At 45.2% G+C, this 25,033-nt stretch overlaps 1 protein-coding gene across 1 annotated transcript in view; it reads left to right on the forward strand.

Annotated features, from left to right (window-relative positions):
• The first annotated feature begins 201 nt into the window (after positions 1 to 201).
• The window catches only part of SNX2 (sorting nexin 2), a 107,941-nt gene continuing 83,109 nt past the window's right edge, over positions 202 to 25,033 (forward strand). Inside the window, exon 1 of the mRNA XM_082275243.1 lies at positions 202 to 359. Coding sequence (XP_082131369.1) covers positions 252 to 359 — 108 coding nt within the window. The 5' untranslated portion in view covers positions 202 to 251. The remainder of the gene's footprint in view (positions 360 to 25,033) is intronic.

Raw genomic sequence — 25,033 nt, forward strand, 5'->3', positions numbered from 1 at the left:
ACTAAAACTAATGCTGTTACCACATCTCAGGACTGCTAAGCTGCAATACATAGGGAATACAGAAAAAAAATGAACTGTTCCAATTGACCACAACAAAGATGGCCACCCTCAGCCGGAATCCTATGATTTGATTGGCCGCTCTGACTTCCTGGTGCTGGTGGGCGGACACACCGGGAAGTCAGGCGCCAGCACGTGACAAGTGTGAAGCAGGAAGGCAGTGGGCGGGGCGGCGGTGACAGTGGGAAGCGAAGATGGCAGCAGAGAGGGAGCCGCCTCCGCTGGGAGATGGGAGACACTCGGAATTCGAGGAGCTGGAAGACGGCGAGGATCTCTTCACCAGTACCGTGTCCACCATGGAGGTGAGGCTGCTGTGCGCCCCCCCCCCCCCCCTGTCTCTGTGTGTCCCCTCCCCTCTCTGGGTGTCATGTCACTCTCTGCTCCCCCTCATCACTGACAGTTCCTGGCCCAGCACAAAGGATGCCAGCTGGGTGCCCCCTCCTGTCATCACCACTGCTGACAGCCCTGTGTGAGAAGGCTCTGATGGAAGCTACATCTGCAGCCGAGATGATGACCCCCCCTTCCCCCCCTGTGTAGATCACTGCAAGTCACAGAGATCTCCCTGAACTGCAGGCAGGGAGTGTGGCAGCTTCCAGCTGAGGTTTCTCACTAAGGGTTTTCTGTGCAGTTCCCTGTGTGTACAGTGAGGATCGGGACACGGATGACAGAGCAGTGTCACTGCTGACATAAGGAGACACTTGTTGGCAGTCACAAGGTTTGCAGCACACAGGGATCAATGTCCTGGCAGGGAGAGAATGGAGATCACATAGTGATAGAGAGATTTCTATTCAAGTGTGTATTCTCAGAGCGGAACTAAACCCTCCAATCATTATCATTGGAGATCACTTAGTGATAGAGAGATTTCTATTCAAATGTGTATTCTCAGAGCGGAACTACACCCTCCAATCATTATCATTGGAGATCACTTAGTGATAGATTTCTATTCAAGTGTGTATTCTCAGAGCGGAACTAAACCCTCCAATCATTATCATTGGAGATCACTTAGTGATAGATTTCTATTCAAGTGTGTATTCTCAGAGTGGAACTAAACCCTCCAATCGTTTTCATTGGAGATCACTTAGTGATAGAGAGAATTCTATTCAAGTGTGTATTCTCAGAGTGGAACTAAACCCTCCAATCATTATCATTGGAGATCACATAGTGATAGAGAGAATTCTATTCAAGTGTGTATTCTCAGAGCGGAACTAAACCCTGCAATCGTTTTCATTGGAGATCACTTAGTGATAGAGAGAATTCTATTCAAGTGTGTATTCTCAGAGAGGAACTAAACCCTCCAATCATTTTCATTGGAGATCACTTAGTGATAGAGAGAATTCTATTCAAGTGTGTATTCTCAGAGAGGAACTAAACCCTCCAATCGTTTTCATTGGAGATCACTTAGTGATAGAGAGAATTCTATTCAAGTGTGTATTCTCAGAGAGGAACTAAACCCTCCAATCGTTTTCATTGGAGATCACTTAGTGATAGAGAGAATTCTATTCAAGTGTGTATTCTCAGAGAGGAACTAAACCCTCCAATCGTTTTCATTGGAGATCACTTAGTGATAGAGAGAATTCTATTCAAGTGTGTATTCTCAGAGAGGAACTAAACCCTCCAATCGTTTTCATTGGAGATCACTTAGTGATAGAGAGAATTCTATTCAAGTGTGTATTCTCAGAGTGGAACTAAACCCTCCAATCATTATCATTGGAGATCACATAGTGATAGAGAGAATTCTATTCAAGTGTGTATTCTCAGAGCGGAACTAAACCCTGCAATCGTTTTCATTGGAGATCACTTAGTGATAGAGAGAATTCTATTCAAGTGTGTATTCTCAGAGAGGAACTAAACCCTCCAATCATTTTCATTGGAGATCACTTAGTGATAGAGAGAATTCTATTCAAGTGTGTATTCTCAGAGAGGAACTAAACCCTCCAATCATTTTCATTGGAGATCACTTAGTGATAGAGAGAATTCTATTCAAGTGTGTATTCTCAGAGAGGAAGTAAACCCTCCAATCGTTTTCATTGGAGATCACTTAGTGATAGAGAGAATTCTATTCAAGTGTGTATTCTCAGAGAGGAACTAAACCCTCCTATCGTTTTCATTGGAGATCACTTAGTGATAGAGAGATTTCTATTCAAGTGTGTATTCTCAGAGAGGAAGTAAACCCTCCAATCATTTTCATTGGAGATCACTTAGTGATAGAGAGAATTCTATTCAAGTGTGTATTCTCAGAGCGGAACTAAACCCTCCGATCGTTTTCATTGGAGATCACTTAGTGATAGAGAATTCTATTCAAGTGTGTATTCTCAGAGAGGAACTAAACCCTTCAATCATTTTCATTGGAGATCACTTAGTGATAGATTTCTATTCAAGTGTGTATTCTCAGAGCGGAACTAAACCCTCCAATCGTTTTCATTGGAGATCACTTAGTGATAGAGAGATTTCTATTCAAGTGTGTATTCTCAGAGCGGAACTAAACCCTTCAATTGTTTTCAGCCAAGGAAGCTGCCATCTTAGTCTCTCTTTGACCCACAGTACTGCGTGTGATCAGTAATGACTCCAGGCATTGGATGGTTTGACAGTTTGGTGGATGACACAAGTAAATGCGACAGTTAGCAATCCCAGCACATGCCAAGAATTTAACTGTCTTTTGGAACTTTTAAATTGATGAGTTTGGTTTCCGCTATGTCCCCTGTCAACAGTGCATTCCTATGGGGCAACGGCAGTTTCCGTTAAAGTGGTAGTAAACTCCTATCTCTGACTTTTATCTATAGGTAAGCCCAGGGCCGGGACAAGGGATGGGCAGGAGGGGTGGCTGCCCTGTGAGATGGGGGGAGGGGATTTGTTTGAAGGGGGAATTTAGGGGGTGGCAGGGAGTAAGTATTGTTGTAGTTGGGGTCATTTTAGGGGGGGGGGTAATACTAAGAGTGGTGATTTTAGGGGGATTTCTGTTTGAAAGGGGGATGGGGGGGGGACATTCATGCTAGGAGGGGTGATCTGGATGGAATTTGTGCTGGGAGGGGGGAATTTGAAGTGGGGGGGAGAAGATGTGTACTAAGAGGGGACATTTTAGGCGTATAGGACTTGTGCTAGGCGTGAATTATCTTTTTTTGGGGAGGTGAAGATTTGTGCTGACGGGGGATTTCAGCAGGGGGCAGATTTGTACCGGGGAAGGGGGAATTTATGCTGGGGGGGGGGGGGCGCAGTTTGGCATGTTTGCCCTGGGCTCTAGAGGACCTTACCCCGCCACTGGGTAAGCCTATAATAAGGTTTACCTATAGGTAGTGTAAATACCATTTAGGAGATATTTACATCACACGCAGCCAGTGACATCATCAGCGCATGTGCTCTGAAGGAACAGCCACTCACGCCGTTCCTTTAGAGTCCTGTGGCGTAAACGGCGGCTCCCTCTCGGATGCGTGGGAGTGATGTCATAGCTCCTCCAGCCAGTCACAGAGCCGGAGGAAGAAAGACCAGGTGGTGATGGAAGCGCCTGCAGCATTAATAGCTCGGCGCTGGAGGGCTTCATTTTCAGGTAAATTTAACGTAATCTGCTAGTATGCGATGCATACTAGCACATTATGGCTTTACCTTGCAGGTTAGAAAAAAAACACCCAGCGCTTTACTACCACTTTAAAGTGGTTGTAAATGCTTGCATATACCCAGTGTAGTGACTGGCCTCAGGTGATATACAGAGATAACATAGAAAGTTTATATAGTGCCAATAAAAAGGGGGACAGTTCAATTACAATACAGTTCAATACAGAAGGAATAGGAGGCCCCTGCTCATGGAGCTTGCAGTCTGAAACCAGCCTTCCTACATAAGTTGTACCTGTTTATCTGCCCCTCTCTTCTCTACATCCATTCAAAGTCCAGAATTTATAAAGCTTGTCAGAGTTCAGAAAAAAGAGAGTGGAGAGCTGCAGAGCTCCGTGAGGAGAAAGCTGATTGGAGGGAAGGGCCCCCACCATTCACACAGCTGTCAATCAGCTGGTGTGTATTGCTAGAGAGTTTTTGTTTTTCTAGGTAAGGTGCAAGTGATCAGCACAGGGCCAATCAGCACTGTCCAGGCAGAAGGTAAGGGGTCATGCACCCTCATAGGACAGTCAGAGTAGAATGAAAACTCCTCCTACAAGCTTTAACTAGACACCTATAGAAGTCACAAGACTGCTGTATACTGCTGATGAGAAAAGTTTATATTCACTAAAATAATTGCATTTCCATGTTCTGTGGGAGACCAGATATAGTGAATGCAGGGTCCTGGATTTACTAACACTTTAGGGCCCCTGTCACCTTTTTTCCTCTTTTGTGTCAGAAAACTTGTCAGAAGTGATTTATGCTGATAGCAGAGGAAGGAAGCAGCAGACAGAAATGACACGTAATGCTCCTCATTGAGATAAGTACACACTATATAGCGGATATGCTTTGTTCATATATTATGTCTGAGGCTTTAAAGTGGCTGTAAATCCTCACATATATCCAGTGAAGTGACTGGCCTCAGGTGATAGAGATTAAACAAACTCTTCTACATAAGTTATACTTGTTTATCTGCAGTCTTCTCTACATCTGTTCAAAGTGCACAATTTATAAGTGTCTAGAGAGCTTAGAAAGCAGAGCTCAGTGAGGAGAGCTGTGACAGCTGATTGGAGGAAAGAGACACCCCACCTGCACACAGGAACAAAGCTGAGGCTGTTAATCAGCTGGAGGTCCCTCCCCTGTCACCATTTTTATTCATGGTGTCAGAAGTGACTCATGCTGATAGCAGAGAATCAAAGCCGAAATTACACCTATTGCTCTGGATTGAGATAAGCACACACACACTATGCTTTGTTCATATTTCATGTGTGAGGTTTACAACCACTTGCCAGCCACCACAGTTATATGGTGGCAGGTTCCTGTGAAACGGCGTATCTGTACAGCGGTACGCAGGAGGGATCCTGGGGGAGTTCACGCGGCCATTCGCCAGTGGGGAATCTGAGGCGCAGAGCCAGTGGCCATTATTGCTGCCAGGCACCTGCGATTGCTCCCCGTGGAGAGAGAACGGCAGTCTGCTGTTTTTAGGCCCCTTTCACACTAGTGCGACTTGTCCCACGATTTTGGACCGCAAAATCGCATGACAAGTCGTTTTCCATTATTTTCAATTAGCCCCATTCATATCAGTGCGTTTTGAAGTCGCACCGACTTCAAAGTAGTTCCTGCACTACTTTGCCACGATTTGATTGCGTTTAGAGCCATAGCTTTCAAAATCGCGTCAAAATCGCGCCGCAAAATCGCGGTGAAATCGTGTCGCATAAGTGTGAAAGGGGCCTAAAACACAGCAGACCATTGTTCTGTCAGCAATCAGCACAGAGCTCCTGTGTTACTCCTATTTAGGAACACAGTTCCCTGTGATGATTCTGTAAGCCTATCCCCCCCCCACAGTTAGAAAACACTCCCCTAGGCTCACATTTAACCCTTTGATCGCCCCTTCCCTGCCAGTGTCTTTATTACAGTAACAGTGCATATTTTTAGCACTGATTACTGTAGTAATGTCACCGGTCCCCCCCAAAAGTGTTAGAAATGTCAGTTAGGTGTCCGATCTGTCTGTCTCAATGTCGCAGTCCCGCTAAAAATCACTGATCGCTGCCATTACTAGTAAAAGAATAAAAATAAAAAATTGCATAAATCTTTCTTCTAGTTAGTAGATGCGATAACTTTTGCGCAAACCAATCAAAATACCCTTATTGATTTTTTTAAATCAAAAATGTGTAGCAAAAAACAAATTGGCCTAAAATGATGAAAAAATTTGATTTTTACATTTTTTTTTTTTTTTTATTGGGAATAGCAGAAAATAAAAAAAAAATGGCCTGGTCATTTAAGGAGGAAAATCTTCCAGTCCAGAAGTGGTTAAGGTCTGTTTTAAACCACTTGCTGACCGCCGCAAGTACATATACTGTGGCGGTCAGCCCCGTGCAGGTAAAGTGACGTATGGGTACGTCACTCGCCCGCGAGCCAATAGGGGGCGCGCGCCGCCGGAGGCGCTCTCCCACTCGTTCACGGGCATCCCCGCGCGAGTGACCGGCGGCTCCGATGTCCGCCGGCCACTCGCGATTTCCCGCTGGAGAGGGAGAAAGGCAGGTGGCTGTTGTAAACAAAGCTGCCTGTCATTCTCCCTGGTGTAACAGCAGAGATCATACGATCCTGCTATGTAGGATCATATGTCTCTGTGGTTACATCAAAAGCCACGCCCCTTTACAGTTAGAAGAATGCTCCTAGGGACACACTTAACCCCTTGCTCTCTAATAAAGTTAACCCCTTCCCTGCCAGTGCCATTTTGACAGTAACAGTGCATATGTATAGCACTGATTACTGTAGTAATGTCACTGGTACCCCCAAAAGTGTCAAAAATGTCAGTCAAGGGTCCGATCTGTCCGCCGCAAAGTCGCAGTCCCGCAAAAAAAAAAAACGCAGATCGCCGGCATTACTAGTTTAAAAAAAAAAAAACAATAAAAATGACAAAAATCTTTCCCGTAGTTAGTAAACGCAATAACTTTTGCGCAAACCAATCAAAATATGCTTATTGTGATTTTATTTATTTATTTTTCACCAAAAAGATGTAGCGGAAAACAAATTGGCCTAAAATGTTAAAATTTTATTTTTTGGGGAATTTCATATAAAAAAATGTGAAATTATTTTTTCAAAATTGTTGCTCTTTTTTTGTTTATAGCACAAAAAGTAACAATCGCACAGGTGATCAAATACCACCAAAAGAAAGTTCTGTTTGTGGCAAAAAAAGGACGTCCATTTCATTTGGGTACAGCATCACACGACCGCGCAATTGTCCGTTAAAGTCACGCAGTGCAGAATCGCAAAATAGGCCCTGGTCTTTGAGCAGCCAAATCCTCCGGGGCTTAACTGGTTAAATGGAACAAGTCATCATTTTTGTTCCCCTACGTTTCAATGCTCCCTGTTCACATCTGAGCGTTTGTCTCCAGAAGTAAAAATGCCTGAAGCTCAAAGTACATGAGCTTCTTTTTTGGCTGATTACAAGCGTTTTTGTTCGATGTCAATGCCTTCTTCCAAACACCTGCAAAAAATGTCTGAAAAAAGCCAGAAAAAACGCCTGAAAACGATATGCTAAGGCTACGTTCACATCTAGGCGTTGCTATTTTAGAGGCCTGTTTCAGGCTTTTTTGCAGGTGTTTGGAGGAAGGCATTGACATCTAACAAAAATGCCTGTAATCTGCCCAAAAATAAGCTCCTGTACTTTTTGGGCGTTTTGCTCAATGCGTTGGAACGCTTAGATGTGAACAGGGGCCATTGAAATGAATAGGATTTGTCTTGTTGGGCATTTTTTGAGCTGATCCTTAGAGCTGAAAAACGCCCCAAAACGCCTACATGTGAACGTAGCCTCAGGTGTGAATGGAGCCTAAGGCTCCATTCACACTAGAGCGACTTGTCAGGCGACTTATCAGCCTGACAAGTTGCGGTCCATTGACTGCTACAGGAGCCGTTCTAATAGGAGCGACACAAGTCGCTCCGACTTAGAAAAAAGGTCCTGTACTACTTCGGGGCGACCCTGCATAGACATCCATTATATGAAGTCCGTGCAAGTCGCGCCGAAGTCGCGGTGCACGGGACTTTACAAGTCGCCCCCGAAGTAGTACAGAGTAGTGCCGCTGCAGTGTGAATGGGCTCTTAGGCTCGGTTCACACTATTGCGATGCGGGAAGGCTGCGAATTCGCAGCCTGTTCCCGCATCGCACACGCACCCCCGGCAGTTCACACTGCCATATGCGATCCGCTGGGGGTGTCAATGTAATCTTAACGACACCCCCAGTTTGATCGCATATCGCAGTGCGATCGTGCAGTTCGCACAGGATCGGATCGCACAAGTGTGAACCGCTGTGCGATCCGATCCTGATGCGGCAGCAAAAATGCCTCCTGTGCGTCTTTGCTGCGGGTCTGTGCGTCTTTGCTGGCTAAACTCGCACCGCACAGCTGATCGCATGTCATGTCGGAGCAGTGCGCTCCGACATGACATGCGAACCCGGCACACGCAGAAGTGTGAACCGGCTCTTACAGATGGAAGTTCATTCTAAAAGAAGGAAATGATACATTGTAAAACATTGTGTTTATAGTTATCTCACATCCTTAACAATGTTGATAAACATTTGGGGCTTTATTTTTCTTTTTTGATAGCTGTGAGTGAGCAGAGAAAGGCTCTGTAAGAATGGAGGATATGCCGATTTAAATCGTGAGGGGGTGTGAGGTCCGGTTCACATTTATGCGATGCGGGAAGGCTGCGAATCCGCAGCCTGTTCCCGCATCGCACACGCACCCCCGGCAGTTCACACTGCCATATGCGATACGCTGGGGGTGTCAATGTAATCCTAACGACACCCCCAGTTTGATCGCATATCGCAGTGCGATCGTGCAGTTCGCACAGGATCGGATCACACAAGTGTGAACCGCTGTGCGATCCGATCCTGATGCGGCTTCCAAAAAGGGTCCTGTGCGTGTTTGGTGCGGGTGCGAATTTAGCCATACAAAGTGTATGGCTAAACTCGCACCGCACAGCCGATCGCATGTAATGAAGGAGCAGTGCGCTCCGACATTACATGCGAACCCCGCACTCGCAGTAGTGTGAACCGGAGCTGAATCGAGATTGTGATTTTTTTTTTTTTTTTAACGATTAATCGACACTTGGGGCTCACAGGAAGTTGGAATGGAGTGATGGGGCAGGACAGGGGAAGATGATGAGGGTAGTGCTAGATCATCAGGAGAATGGGCAGTACTTATTTAATTTTAACACAGGACAGTGAGGACAAAATAAAGGGAGCAAGGGGCCTCATTCACACTGGCACCCCTTGTTTAACTTTTGTAGGAGAAGTGATCTGAGATGTACAAACATCTTTTATTCCTGCGTTTTAGAATGTATAATCAGGTCCTGAATGCACAGAATTCTGTTTTCTCTAAATGCAGCTGAACTGATCTCACCTAAATGCACAGTGTGAATGGTGCCATTGAAAGGTCATGACATGCATTATATGCCTTCAGAAATGTTCTTTAACCTCTTTACAACCACCTAACACATATGTGCAGCAGCAAAAAGGTGGGCTTTAATGCCTACAGGGTCGCTAGGCAGCCAATATATATGTGCTGAGATCACGCACAGAGATTGAGCTGTGAAAGGCATGATTGGTAATCGGTGGGATCCATTCCTGATCATGAAACTGCCGGTCAGTGGTCACGTGATCAGCTGATCTTTGCCACAACCTGGTGTTCAGAACTTTTTAATGGATGGCGGTTTGGGTGACATGCAATTGCGGGTTTGGCAGTGCCAGTGTGAATGAGGCCTCAGCCGGAGAGCTGGGAAAGTGATTTTAATCTGAGTAGTGCAGAGAATGGATTGGCCAATGAACAATTACAGTGGTGGCTTCTTTCTCAGCAGCTGATTTAGGGGACTTGCCTTTTATACCTCTTAGGGCTCATTCACACAGTCATTAAAAATGCTGCATATAGATGTGTACAGCGCAGATTTGTAGCACCCTCCTAGTTAGGATGTTAGGAAAATGTAGTCTCTTTCACTCCTCAGCAGTCATTGGAGTAGTGGTTGATTGGTTTTGGCTGTTCTGGGTATTGCAGGTCACAAGTTTGATTGCTCTCCTCTGCCTTCTAGAAGGTTATGGACTATAGTAGTGGAGCCAGGCAAATTGGCAGCATGAATATCTATGGTGCTGCAGCAATTGCTGGGGAGGTGCACCCAGAAGGTGGCTGAGGAGCACACAAATCGTCTAAACTGTATTTCTGGAGATTCCACCTCAGAGGCGGCTCTAGGCTTTGTGAGGCCTAAGGCAAAACTTGGACATGAGGCCCACTCACGCCCATAATGGGGAAAAATAATTCAAGCGATAAAAATTAACTGTATGAATTGCATATATTAAGAGCCTTAACCTTTGTAATATGAATTCACAGTTTCTAGAATTTTCTCCAACCAATTCTTCTTTAATCAAAGATCCTTAAACATCAGGTATGTGTGTGTGTGTGTGTGTGTATATATATATATATATATATATATATATATATATATATATATATATATATATATATATATATATATATATATATATATATGTCTGCTCTTACATTACAGTCCCCAGCATTTCCCAATAGATCATGATTCCCTCCTTACATCAGAGTTCAGTGTCCCCCCCTTACATAAGAGTTCTCCTTTGAATCAGATTCCCCCCAGAATCTCCTTTTTACATCAGATCAGAGTCCACAGAATTTTTCTTTATATTAGAGTCCCCCCTCTTAAATCAAATTTCATAGAGCCCCTTTTACATCAGAGTCTCCAGAGTTCCCCCCTTACACTGTAAGAGGGAACTCTGAAGACTCTGATGTTAGAGGAGTTCTGGGAACCCTGATTTAAGAGGAATGTTGGGGACTCTGAAATAAGGGGAGTTGTGGGAACCCCGATTTAAGGGGGAATGCTGGAGACTCTGATGTAAGGAGAGTTCTGGGAACCCTGATTTGAGGGGGAAAGCTGGGGACTCTGGTGTAAAAGGATGTGGTCACCAAAGCTCCCCCTTGCATCAGAGTTTCCAGAGACCCCCTTACACTTCCCTTTCTCAGTCCGTCACAGTCTAGGGCACGACAAGTCCCACTGAAGAAGGCTGCCATACCTGAGTCTACACAGAGGGCACTGTAAATTCCAGTATAGTGCACTGCCATTCCTCCCTGAGGAATGGAAGCCTGCTATGCTTGGACTTGTACTGCTCTCTGTAGGGGACTGAGGAACTACTGCCTGCCATGCTAAGACTTGTAGTGCCCTATGTGGGGACTAAGGCATGGCAGCCTGCTATTCTGGAACTTGTAGTGCCCTCTGTGAGGGACTGAGGATTTCTCAGTCCTCCACATTCTAGGGCACTGCAAGTCCCAGCATAATGGGCTGTCATTCCTCTCTTTCTGCCCCAGCCACCCAGGGGCTCTCTCTTTCTCCCTCAGCCACCCAGGGGCCCTGTTCTTTTCCCCTAGCCACCAATGGACCCTCTCCTTTTCCCCTAGCCACCCAGGGGTCTTCCTTTTCCCCTAGCCACCCAGGGGCCCTCTCATTTTCCTCTAGCCACCCAAGGTCCCACTCCTCCTTCTCCTCCAGCCACCCAGGGTCCCTCTTCTCCTCCAGCCACCCAGGGGCCCTCTTCTCCTCCAGCCACCCAGGGGCCCTCTCCTTCTCCTCCAGCCACCCAGGGGCCCTCTCCTTCTCCTCCAGCCACCCAGGGGCCCTCTCTTTCTACCCCAGCCACCCAGGGGCCCTCTCCTTCTCCTCCAGCCACCCAGGGGCCCTCTCTTTCTACCCCAGCCACCTATTGGCCTTCTCCTTCTTCCCCAGCCATCCAGGGGCCCTCTCCTTCTCCCCCAGCCACCCAGGGGCCATCTACTTCTCCCCCAGCCACCCAGGGGCCATCTACTTCTCCCCCAGCCACCCAGAGTCCATCTCCTTCTCCCCCAGCCACCCAGGGGCCCTCTCCTCCTCCCCCAGCCACTCAGGAGCCCTCTCCTTCTCCCCCAGCCACCCAGGGGCCCTCTCCTTCTCCCCCAGTCAGCAAGTGGCCCTCTCCTTCTCCTGAAGCCACCCAGGGGCCCTTTCCTTCTCCCCCAGCCACCCAGGGGCCATCACCTTCTCCCTCAGCCACCCAGGGGCCATCACCTTCTCCCTCAGCCACCCAGGGGCCCTCTCCTCCTCCCTCAGCCACCCAGGGGCCCTCTCCTCCTCCCTTAGCCACCCAGGTACCCTCTCCTTCAGCCACCCAGGGGCCCTCTCCTCTTTCTCTAGCCACACAGGGGCCCTCTCCTTTTCCCCTAGCCACACAGGGGCCCTCTCCTTTTCCCCTAGCCACCCAGGGGCCCTCTACTTTTCCCCTAGCCACCCAGGGGCCCTCTACTTTTCCCCTAGCCACTCAGGGACCCTCTCCTTTTTCCCCTAGCCACCCAGGGACCCTCTCTTTTTCCCCTAGCCACCCAGGGACCCTATCCTTTTCTCCTAGCCACCCAGGGACCCTCTCCTTCTCTTCCAGCCACCCTCTCCTCCCCCAGCCACCCAGGGCCTTCTTCTTCTTCTCCTCCTCCTCCACCAACCTAAAACTCTTCCAACTTCCCTGGGGCTATTCACCCCCTTTGCGTAGTAGACACCACAAATCTATGACCAGCCTGCAGAGTGACAAGTCGGGGCCTGGTTACCTGTATGTTCCTGGGCCAGGGCAGAGCTCTCCTCCCAGAGCAACAACCGATGATAGCAGAGTGAGCTGACCGGGCAGTCACTTCCTACTGATGCAGGTACACACCCACCGATTCCTCCACATCTTAGGATTACATGATCAGACGGCCAATCCCCAGACAGAGAAGGCGGGGTAAGTGTCAGCGGACAACAGACACCTGGCAGCCATAGTGAAGAGACTGCAGCACACTGCTGCATCTTTTATATCCGAGGATTTAAAACAATCTTTTACTTGGGAGATTTCCCTGACTGCACCCTTCTAAATATTGTTGCTCCACCACTGGCCGCGAGGCCCCTGTAGGTGCGAGGCCTTAGGCGACCGCCTAATTTGCCTAATTAGAGAGCCGCCTATGTTCCACCTGTTTCGGTGGGGGGTGCCTACCCCCAGCCATTCTGCTGTCTTAAGTTCATCAAGGTCCTGGCTGTGGCAGAGACCCGGGGGGCCTACATCTGAGAAGGTATTAGACACCCAAGACTTCACCTAAGGATCCAGTTTGCATAGTTTCACTGAAAGGCACCTGGAGAAAGCTTGAATGGGCACAACTGCCCTCCCGGCCTCATGTCTACCGTTTACTGCAAGATCCTGGTGACTGTGTGCTATTGGGGTTGCTGGGCTTCGTAGTTCCTTTCCGGAGAGATCTTTACTGACCAGTCCTTTTTAGTTTAATGGAAAGACTTTATGCTAAGATGAGCTGAGTATTTCCTCTCATGAGAGGTTCATGCGTTAGTCTCTTCTAGTTTCTTATGGGAGAACTGTCCTTTAAAGATGGGTCAGGTAGATCCTCTCTTGAGGAGTAAATATCCCTGGCCTCCAATAGTCTCTTACAGGAAGATTGTACTCTGAGCTGTTCCTGAAGTTTGCACTTGCTTCTGTTAGCAGTTCTGGAGTATCCCATACTATCCTACACCCCATCCAAGTTACCCAAAACAGTCACAAAAAGTCATCCTCTAGACTACTGTGTGTCAGTGTGCCTGAACTGTACAGATACTGTGCCTTTGCCCACCATCAGACAGCGGCTCTTTTGGGCATACCGCTACAATTGTGTACATATAAGTATAGAAGTCAATGGCCCCATTCGCACAGCTACTCCTGTAGCTCTGCATTCAGCAGCATAATAAAATAAAGGGCCGTACACACTTGACAAAAATCGGACGAAATATCCTCAGATTTTTCTCTGTCTTCTCAGCGTTCATTACCGTTTTTAGTTGACCGTGCATAAATGTTCACGAAATTTCTCGTCCGATTTTTCTTTTTTTTGGCACATTTGTTCCTAGACTTCCGGGTTGTCAGCAACTTCAGATCATGCGCGGTCTTTCGTATCCGATTTTTCACGGACGTACTGCATACACATTAAACAAAATCGGTCGTCTGGGGACGGACGAAAAACATTTTGGTGTTTGTCCCTCCGTTTTTTTTCGTTGAAAATGTCGGCATCGGCTGCTGAAAGTTGTGTAAACACTAGGCGAAAATTGGACGATTTCACACCGGGCGGGAATTTTCAGCAGATTTTCTACTAGTGTGAACCCCACTTAAAACTAAAACCAAAAGAAACCTCCACGCTAACCAAAACTATATAATCAAGAAAAATGTTATACATATATATATAATGTGTGTGTTGCCGCCAGCCAGCAGCTGTCGTATCTTTCCACCGCTCAAAGTTGTGGAATATCAAAAAAGTGCTGTGCTACAATGTGAATAAAAAAACAAAAACTGTGCAGTCAAGTTCCTCCAACCCACACTTGCTCATCCATGTCTTTATGGACATTGCTTTGTGCACTGGTCCAAATCATTTGGTGGAGGGGAGGGATAATGGCATGGGGTTGTTTTTCAGGGGTTGGACTTGGCCCCTTAGTTCCAGTAAAGGGAACACTTAAGATGTCAGCATACCAGGACACTTTGGACAATTTCATTCTCCCAACTTTGTGGGAACAGTTTGGGAATGGCCCCTTCCTGTTCCAACTTGACTGAGCACCAGTGCACAAAGCAAGGTCCATAAAGACCTAGATGAGTGAGTTTGGGGTGGAGGAACTGGACTGGCCTGCACAGAGTCCTGACCTCAACCGGATAGACAACCCTTGGGATGAATTAGAGCGGAGACTGTGAGCCAGGCCTTCCTGACCAACATCAGTGCCTGACCTCACAAATGCGCTTCTGGAAGAATGGTCAAACATTCCCAAAGACACACTCCTAAACCTTGTGAACAGTCTTACCAGAAGAGTTGAAGCTGTTATAGCTGCAAAGGGTGGGTCAACTCAAAATTTAACCCTACAGACTAAAACTGGGATGCCATTAAAGTTCAGGTGTCCCAGTACTTATGGTAATATATAGTGTGTGTGTATTAGAGCTGCACGTTTCTGGATAAAATAATCAGGTTTTTTTTTTTTTGGCTTAGAATAAAGATAATGATTCTCTGATCTCATAACATCATCTTTCACACAAATCTTTTATACAAAAAAATTGAGCTAACTTTACGGTTTCGTTTTTTTTTAATTCATTAGTGTTTTTTTTTTTTCTAAAAAAAATGCGTTTGAAAGACCGCTGCGCAAATAGTGTGACATAAAATATTGCAACGACCGTTATTTTATTCTCTAGGGTCTCTGCTAAAGATATATATATATAATGTTTGGGGGGTTCTAAGTAATTTTCTAGCAAAAAATACTGATTTTATCTTGTAAGCAAGAAATGTCACAAAAAGGCCTGGTCTTTTAAGACCCGTTCACACAGGGGCGACGCTACTTGCTGGGGCGACCTGAGAAGTTGCGGTGCACTCTGACATGCACGGACTTCATATCATTGAAGTCAATGCAGGTCGCCTCCAGGTCGCCCCAAAGTAGTACAGGACCCTTTTTCTAAGTCGGAGTGACTTGTGTCGCTCCTATTAGAACGGGTCCTGTGCTAATCTATGTCAGTCGCGCTAGTTTGAACCGGGTCTAAACTGTCCTCACTTGGATCTAAAAGAATGAAATGATACAGTGTAAAAACATGTTTATAGTTCTCTCCCAGCGCTTAGCACAGTTGATAAACATTTGCTGGAAAAAAATTTTGCTCAAAAAAATGAAAGGAACACTTTAAAACACATCAGATCTCAATGGGGAAAAAAATCTCATGCTGGATATCTATACTGATATGGACTGAGTAATGTGTTAGGAAGGAAAGGATGACACATCGTTTGATAGAAATGAAAATTATCAACCTACAGAGGGCTGAATTCAAAGAAACCCCCAAAATTCAAAGTGAAAAAATGATGCAGTAGGCTAGTCCATTTTGCTGAAATTTCATTGCAGCAACTCAAAATGGTACTCACGTGCTTGTATACATGTCTGACAACATCGAGGCATGCTCCTAATGAGATGACGGATGGTGTCCTGGGGTATTTCCTCCCAGATCTGGACCAGGGCATCACTGAGCTCCTGAACAGACTGAGGTGCAACCTGGCGGCATCGGATGGACGGAAACATAATGTCCCAGAGATATTCTATTGGATTTAGGTCAGACGAGCGTGGAGGCCATTCAGTAGTATCAATTCCTTCATCCTCCAGGAACTGGCTGCATACTCTCGTCACATGAGGCACAGGTATTGTTGTGCACCAGGAGGAACCCAGGACCCACTGCACCAGCGAAAGGTTTGATAATGGGTCTAGGGATTTCCTCCCCGATTCCTAATGGCAGTCAGGGTGTCATTGTCTAGCCTGTAGAGGTCTGTGTGTCTCAACATGGATATGCCCCCCCTAGACCATCATTGACCCACCACCAAACCGGTCATACTGAATGTTGTTATAGGCAGCATAATGTTCTTGATGGCTTCTCCAGACCCTTGCACCAGTGGCAGACATGCCAATTCTGGTGTTCAATAGCGAATGCCAATCGAGCTCCACGGTGCCGGGTAGTGAGCACAGGGCACACTAGAGGACGTTGGGCCCTCAGGCCACCCTCATGAAGTCTGTTTTCTGATTGTTTGGTCAGAGACATTCATACCAGTGGCCTGCTGGAGGTCATTTTGTAGGGCTCTGGCAGTGCTTATCCTGTTCCTTCAGATACCAGTCCTGGTGATTGGTTAAGGACCTTCTGTGGCCCTGACTAGCTCTCCTAGAGTAACTGCCTGTCTCCTGGAATCTCTTGAGACTGTGCTGGGAGACACAGCAAACCTTCTGACATCCTGGAGGAGTTGGACTGCCTGTGCAACCTCTATAGGGTCCATGTATCTCCTCATGCTAACCAATAGTGACACTGACCCTAGCCAAATGCAAAACTAGTGAAAAACAAGTAGGGGAAAAAAATGTCAGTGGCCTCCACCTGTAAATTCTGGTTTTGGGAGTTGTCATTGTTGCCCATCTAGTGCATTTTATTACCACCAAAGCAGCTGAAACTGATCAACAACCCCCCTCCGACAAGATCAATATCCCAGAAATTTAAAGCGGTAGTATCCCGCTTTTTGACACTTTTACCTACAGGTAAGCCTATAATAAGGCTTACCTGTAGGTACAAATATCTCCTAAACCGGCATGGTTTAGGAGATATTTACAGTGCATGCAGCCGCTCACGCGGCACATGCGCTCTGAAGGTCCGGGGGGACCTTCAATTTATTTGCCGGGAGCTTGCCGGAAAATCACTCCCGCGCGCATGCGCGGGAGTGACGTCATCGCGGCTCCTGCCAATCATCGCGCCGGAGCCGTCTCTTCCGGCCAATCACCGCGCCGGAGCCGCCGAACCCGGAAGAGACGGTGAGGGATCATGGCAGCGCCCGCAGCGATGTCCGGGGGTCCGTGTTGGGGCTTCGTTCTAAGGTAAGTTACACATAATGGGCTAGTATGCGATGCATACTAGCCCATTTTGCCTTTGTCTTGCAGGTTTTTTTTTTTTCTAGGGTTTACAACCGCTTTAAGGAGTTTAATTGACTTGATGCTATTCTGATTCCTTTCATTTTATTTAAACTGTGTGTGTGTGTGTGTGTGTGTGTGTGTGTGTGTGTGTATGTGTGTGTGTATATATATATATATATATATATATATATATATATATATATATATATATATATATATATATAATATGTATATGTATAATATTATTTTTTTATTTTTTGTTATTCACACTGTTCTGCGCTTTTTTTGATATAGCATAAAAAACAAAGCTGCATTCAGGGCCATATTGCATGCTGTACACTATTGTGCGTTTACATGTTAAAGTGTAGCCAGTGGCGCTATCACCGCTGCTGATGTCTATATGCTGGCCTTGAACAATGCATATAGCATGAGGACATGAGCAGAATGGCGTGGGGATTCAGTGATTCAGAATCATCTGAGGTCATTTTGCACAAGTTTCACGGTTTGTGTGGATGAATCACTCAGGGCGGACATGTAAACACTCATAGTCTGTAATTGGCTGCACACTGTTGATATGCACGTCAGCTCTGAGCAGTGGCCATGGCCATTAGGGTCCATTTACACTGTAAACACAGCAATCAGTACATAAATCTATCCAGCCATGTGGATGAGACCTCAGGATGCTGATTTTCACAACCAAACTAAACTTTGCTGACCTTCCCTTTGTCCGTTTTTAATGTCTTTCAGCAGCGATTTGTGTATTAGAAAGTAGGCATCCTGCAGGAGGAGGGAGCAGTGGATGTGTATTTTTCCACCTCCTATGCTGGGCTCATATTACTTGTAGAATGCTGCACACTTGTCTTCTGTTTGCCCATTTTTTCCGTGGTGTTTAAAATGTCAGTTGAGCTGAAATGTAATGTAAAACTAGATAAATGGGGTGTCTGTTATCTGTGAGAGTTGGTGCATCAGGCAGTGTGGTTGTAGCAGTGCTATTAGTTTATCATGAGCTGCCTGCTCTATAGATATCAGGCCATGGAGGACTATTGTAAATGCTGCATGTCAGAGTAAACTTATGGCTGCCAGCATGATAGTGATGGCATGCAGAATTAATTGTCCTCTAACCCAAATAAAGGCACATCTCTCCAGGTCCTCATCTCCGTATTGGCTATAGAGTGATGGGAAGGCTCACTGATCAGTAAGAAGAAAGGGGCAGACTACACAGCCCCCCAAAGATTTGGTCTGGTTTAGCCTGAATACTTACCTCTTAACCACTTAAGCCCCGGAAGATTTTACCCCCTTCCTGACCAGGGGTTTTTTTGCGATTTTTTTTTTTTTTACTGTGTGACTTTAACGGACAATTGCGCGGTCGTGCGACGCTGTACCTAAACTAATTTCACGTCCTTTTTTTTTCCCCACAAACAGAGCATTCTTTTGGTGGTATTTGATCACCTGTGCGATTTTTTTTTTTTTTTTTTTTTTTTTTTTTTTTTTTTTTTTGATCATGCGCTATAAACAAAAAAAGCGTAAATTTTGCAAAAATATCAATATTTTTCAAATTTTTTTTTATATATGAAATTCCCCCCCAAAAAAATGTAAAAATCAAAATTTTTTAACATTTTCGGCCAATTTGGTTTATGCTACATATGTTTGGTAAAAAAAAATCGCAAAAAGCGTATTTTGATTGGTTTGTGCAAAATTTATCGCGTTTACTAACAAAGGGAAAGATTTTTGTCATTTTTGTTGTTTTTTTTTTTTTTTTTTTCATGAGTAATGGCGGCGATCTGCGGGTTTTTTTTTTTTTTCGGTACTGCGACATTGCGGAGGACAGATCGGACCCTTGACTGACATTTTTGACACTTTTGGGGGTACCAGTGACATTACTGCAGTAATCAGTGCTATATATATGCACTGTTACTGCAAAAATGACACTGGTAGGAAAGGGGGTAACTTTATTGGAGAGGGAGGGGTTAAGTGTGTCCTAGGGGCGTGATTCTAACTGTAGTGGGACATGTCTCCTAGTGTAAAAACAGAGATCAACGGTTCTACATAGTAGAACCGTCTGATCTGCATTTTTACAAAGGGGAGAATGACAGGCGGCTTGTTTACATAAGCCGCCCGCCTTTCTCCCGCTCTACCGACGATCGTAGTGTGACCGGCAGACATCTGGTCCGCCGGTCACACGCCCGCACTCCTCTGTGAACAAGCCGAGGCAGGCGCCTAAGGATTGCTTCACTACTTTGAGTTAAAACTGATCTGTAAGAATACACAGTGAAGTTCTCCCTGCACTGCAATTTCTGATGCAGGGAACGCCTGTCTTTTCAGGTTTTGGGCAGCGCAATGATGACATCAGCAATGTGGGGTCAGCTAATGCGAAAGCCAAGATCTGAAGGAATATCCATCTCGGCATTCGCTGACTTTTCATTCTAGATTTATTCCCAGGATGTGACAGATGTCAGAAAAGGAAACACAGGGCCACTGTTGCACCTTTAAACCAAGCCTGATCTGGAACAAGTAGGCAGATTAGGACTTCCAGGTCAGTAACTGAATAAGTAGGACAGTGTGTCAGCTATGATTGTCACCATGTTTTTTATTCTAAGGAAAGGTTTAATTTAACTGCCTTGGGTGAAATATGGGGCTGCCATTCACCTACTGCTAGTGGTAGTCCTGGCTGTCTCTGGCTTCAATACTTTTTGTATCACTGAATGGCCAAGGTCATGTATGCTGGTGATTTTCTGCTCCCTTGTTCAGGATCGATGAATGATCGTAAAGAAGAGCATGAAAGCCAACCAACAAACATTTATTTATGGGAGAGGTCAACATTAGCATCCTCCATTTTATTTTTTTCTCTTATGATAGATTTCTTTTAAAGTGTAATCCTACCAAAACAGATGTAGTCTAAAGCAGCTGATGGTCCACAAGAAAATCTTGGTGGTCTCAAGGGGTTCTGCCGCAAATCAAGTTTATGGTGGATGTATACCACCCAATGTTGCTTCTACTGTTGTTCTCAATGTGCGCTGACCGTCTGTAGTTCCTGCTCTTATGCGCCTATATTCTTTAGCTTTATTTTCAGAGTTAGTGTTTTTACAGCGAAAAAACTCCTTTCAGAACCCACTAGTTCTGGGTTTTTTTTCCCCAGCCAGAAAACACCCTGCCAAAAAATGCTAATGAAAGCCTATGGGTGCATGGACACATAGGATAACATTTTGGGGAGCTTACTAGCTGTCGAAAAAAATGCTTGAAGCCAAAAACAGCAGCTGCAAAAAACATGCAGTGTGCATGAGGCCTAAAGTTGGCCCATACTGGGCAATCTTTGAAGCTCTTGATAGAACTAAAGTAGTATTAGAGCCTACTTGAATAGATATGATCGAAAGAATAGTTTAGGTAGGACTTCTATATATAGTTTTGGTAGCTCTAAACAAGATGGTAGAGATTTTAAAGTCTGATAGAAATGTATGTGACCAAACTAAGGCTTGCCATACATGGTTCGAAATTCAGCCGGTTCGGAGACCTGCTGAATTTCGATCCATCTATGGGCATGCTGGTTGTACACAAGTCGATCTATATGTACAACCAGCCTGTCTGTTTTTTCCTGAACCATCAGTGCCCCCAGCTATAGCCTACCACACTGATCATTGTCTTCTGATTGGGAAGTCTCCACGCTTTCAGAGTACAATAGCACAGTGCAGGGGATTCCTCGTCGAATGCGTGGATGGGGGAAATTGAGGCATTTTCTTCTGTTCAACCTTCTGGTTGACTGAAAAAATAAATGCATAATGTATGGGCTGCCTAAGATTTGGGAGCTGTTAGTGGAAGGGTTACTAAGTTAAAGGATATGTGTAGTAAAAGTTGTTACACTGTAACCTTTTAGAAATCATTCATAGACCTTCAACATATGAGCAGCTTCCCCACCACTGGCTATGAGCAGCTTCTCCACCACTGGCTAAAAGATTGGAAATGAATAAAGATGGACAACATTATTTATTAATCCTGTACATTATTATTGTAAACCTTTCTGAAATTGTGACCACTAAATAAATCATATTTGTAAAATGTAACAGTATTTTGAACCCCGTAACCTGTCACTTCAGTTTCTTAGCAATTCGCCATTTGTTCCCCTGCTATCACCTTGAAATTGGCCCATTTTTCATGAGAAATAATGAAATATTCTGTAAACCATAGTTCAGGCGAGTTCATGATTCATGGTTGTAACCCAGCACAACTAAAATCTGATTGGTTGTTTGGGTAACACTGCTTTGCTAATATAATTCTCTGTACACAGCTTACATAGACATGTACATATACATTTTGTTGAAGTTACACCTTTAAGGCACTGTACACTTTCAGATGTTTTCCTTGTTTTAACTAGAGATTGGTGTAGCTCTATTCCCTGTGCTGTTTGTTTGCCTTATCTGGTAATGATGGGCTCACATGTTGTGTTTGCAATTTGTAGTGTCATCATGGCTGATCAATCCTCCTATGTTCATGTATTCATTTACTACCTTGTCCCTATTCAACAGCAAGGCCAGCAACTTCTTGTTCCAGTACACAGGACTGCCTAGCCATTTCTTTGTGTTGCATCACAAATGTGTGCTAATTTTGAGACCAACTCATCTCTTACAGCATAGTAAGCTCTGTTAATTGCTTTCACCTTAACCCGTGCTAGACTGAGACCAGTGGAGTGTGGGATAGGTAGTTTCTTCACAGGAAGTGTCAGTTCTCAGACTACAATCAGAGGTCAGACATTAACCTGTGCAGTGTCATGCCCCATGTTTCTACACACATTTACATTTCTGACACAGGAATGTAAAAATTTATTCTACAACAAACTTGAACAATGAAAAAGGAACCCACAATTTTATCTAAACAAGCCCAGTGTCAGAGGCAGCAAAGCAAACCGGAAACATAACTGAGCCTCCTCCTTGATTCACAGGAGGTACAGTGTTCATTTCTTTGAAAGGTTTTTTTTTTTTTCTGTGAACCATATACCTGATGTGACTTCTCAAAAAGCTCCAGTTTTGTCTCCTCTGTCCAAAGGACATTCTCTCAGAAGCATTGCGGCTGGCCAATATGTATTTTAGCAAATCCCAGTCTGGCTGTTTTATGACCTTTTTTTAGCAGTGAAGTCCTCCTGGGTCTTTTTCCCTTGAGCTCAGTGTCACTAAAAAAGCGATGTATGTTGTGATAAGACACTGATGTACCTTGACCTTAAAGATGGGCTTATATCTCTTTGGAAGTTCTATTGGCTCTTTGTCTACCATTACCACTATTCTTCTGTTCAGTCTGGAGGCAATTTTTTTTCCTCTTATGGCCATGTTGAGGTTGCTCGCAATTACACTGCGCAGGAACTTTAAGGTGCTTGTTGGAGATGGTCTTATAGCCTTTACCGGCTATATATTTGTGGGTCTATAATTTTCTTTCTAAACCCCTTAGAAGACTCTCTCTGCTTTCTCTGGAATGTGTTCAATGTGCACACAATGATACCAAACAGCAGAGTAACTACTTTTCTCCTTTTAAATAGGCTTGCTGACTGATTACAAGATTGTAGACATGTATGATAGAAAACTGTTTGAAATACCACTGTGATCCATTTATTTTTTAATCTTTTATAGAGGTGCCAACAAACTTGTCCAGGCCATTTTAAGAAAATCTTTGTAGAATAAGCAATACGTGATCTCCATTCATACTTTTTTTTTTTTTTTTTTTTTTTTTTTTTTTTTACTCTGACAGGGGTGTCAAACTCTATTTCATCATGGGGCCGCATCAGCATTATGGTTGCCCCAAAAAGACCAGTTGTATGCAGAGCTCAGGAGTATGTGGCATACAGGGTGCAGAGTTCAGGTGTGCGCTGTGTACAGGGTGCAGAGTTCAGGTGTGCGCTGTGTACGGGGTGCAGAGTTCAGGTGTGCGCTGTGTACAGGGTGCAGAGTTCAGGTGTGCGCTGTGTACGGGGTGCAGAGTTCAGGTGTGCGCTGTGTACGGGGTGCAGAGTTCAGGTGTGCGCTGTGTACGGGGTGCAGAGTTCAGGTGTGCGCTGTGTACGGGGTGCAGAGTTCAGGTGTGCGCTGTGTACGGGGTGCAGAGTTCAGGTGTGCGCTGTGTACGGGGTGCAGAGTTCAGGTGTGCGCTGTGTACGGGGTGCAGAGTTCAGGTGTGCGCTGTGTACAGGGTGCAGAGTTCAGGTGTGCGCTGTGTACGGGGTGCAGAGTTCAGGTGTGCGCTGTGTACGGGGTGCAGAGTTCAGGTGTGCGCTGTGTACGGGGTGCAGAGTTCAGGTGTGCGCTGTGTACGGGGTGCAGAGTTCAGGTGTGCGCTGTGTACAGGGTGCAGAGTTTAGCTCTTTCACAGGCTGTCTACATCACACTTCTACTCCTCCTCGGCTCTGACCTCTGCAGCACTCTCCCCTACCCCCCCCCCCCCACAAAAAAAAAAAAAGCCGCTCTGCCTCTCACTTGCAGGGAGATCATTGGTTGATATCTATGCCGGCTGTGCCCCGCCATAAGTGCGTGTGGGCCAGGTTCTTTGAGCAAAAAGCCGCAAGAGGAAACCTGTCCTTTTTTTAAACACAGAAAGCTTCCTTTTAAATACATGTGACAGTGGTTGGTTTACACTGATGCTGCTCTGCTAGCTCCGTTTTACATAGGCACAACAGCCCACTCATTTGAATGGGCTGTCGTGCCTCCTGAAACACGGGGCAAAAGTCCCTGCTCCATTTTTGGATCCGCAGCCCACACAGAAACTGCAAGTACAGAGTGCCGTTAGGAAAAATGGCACCCACACACATCTGCGTTTTTCTGTGTGGGTGCTTGCGGCTGTGGGAACTGGGTGCGGGCCCTTTAGCGGCAATCGCCCATACAGTGAACCTAGCCTTACTCTGTTTTAAATTTGATCTCTCTGTATACAAATCTCCCCAAAAACCTTTTGATTTTGAATATTTAACATTTAACAAGTAATACTAGGGCTCCATTCACACCAGAACACGGTGCGGGGAAACCCTCATTCTCTGTGTTTCCCACACGGCATTCACAGCGCACTGTAGTTGCGATCTGCAGCAGGTGTGCATGATAAATTACTGACACCTCAAATACAGGTCACACACGTACCATATGATCCAGTTGCAGTGAGTTTCCAAAAGCAGTGCATGCACTACTTTTGTGGGGTGTAGTGCGATTTGAGCCTATTTTTAAAATTAATGGGCTGAAATTGCATTGCACTGAACCTCATGTGAATCGCATAGGAACTTGCTGTAATTCCTAGTGTGAACCAGTCCTAAAACAAGTAATCTTTGCCTGACTTCATAGCTACACAGAATAACCCATTTGAATACTAAGCCTTTTTCTGACACTTGTTGCTTACAAGTTAAAAATCAGTATTTTTTGCTAGAAAATTACTTAGGACCCCCAAACATTAATTTATATAATGTATATATTTTTAGCAAAGACCCTAGAGAATTAAATGGCGGTTGTTGCAATATTTTATGTCACACTGTGTTTGCGCAGCAGTCTTTCGAACTCAATTTTTCTGAAAAAATACACTTTCATGAATTAAAAAAAATAAATGAAAACTGTAAAGTTAGCCCAATTTTATTATTTTTTTTTCTTTTTATAATGTGAAAGATGTTACGCCGAGCAAATAAATAACTAACATGTCATGCTTTAAAATTGCGCACACTCGTGGAATGGCGACAAACTGCGGTACCAGTTTAGAGTTTTAGAGGAGGTCTAGAATGCTAGCCGTCTAGGTGCTAGAATTATTGCTCTCACTCTAACGATATACAGTACCAGGCAGGCATCACCCTGGTACAACCCCTTGAAGTAGAAGGCCGCATATTTGCATTACGTCGGCGTGAAGGGAGCAGATGTTCACATAGATTAGAAATCCACACCTTCCAAGA

This window comes from Pelophylax lessonae, assembly GCF_965119305.1.
Source record: "Pelophylax lessonae genome assembly, chromosome: 1".
Taxonomy (NCBI): Eukaryota; Metazoa; Chordata; class Amphibia; order Anura; family Ranidae; genus Pelophylax; species Pelophylax lessonae.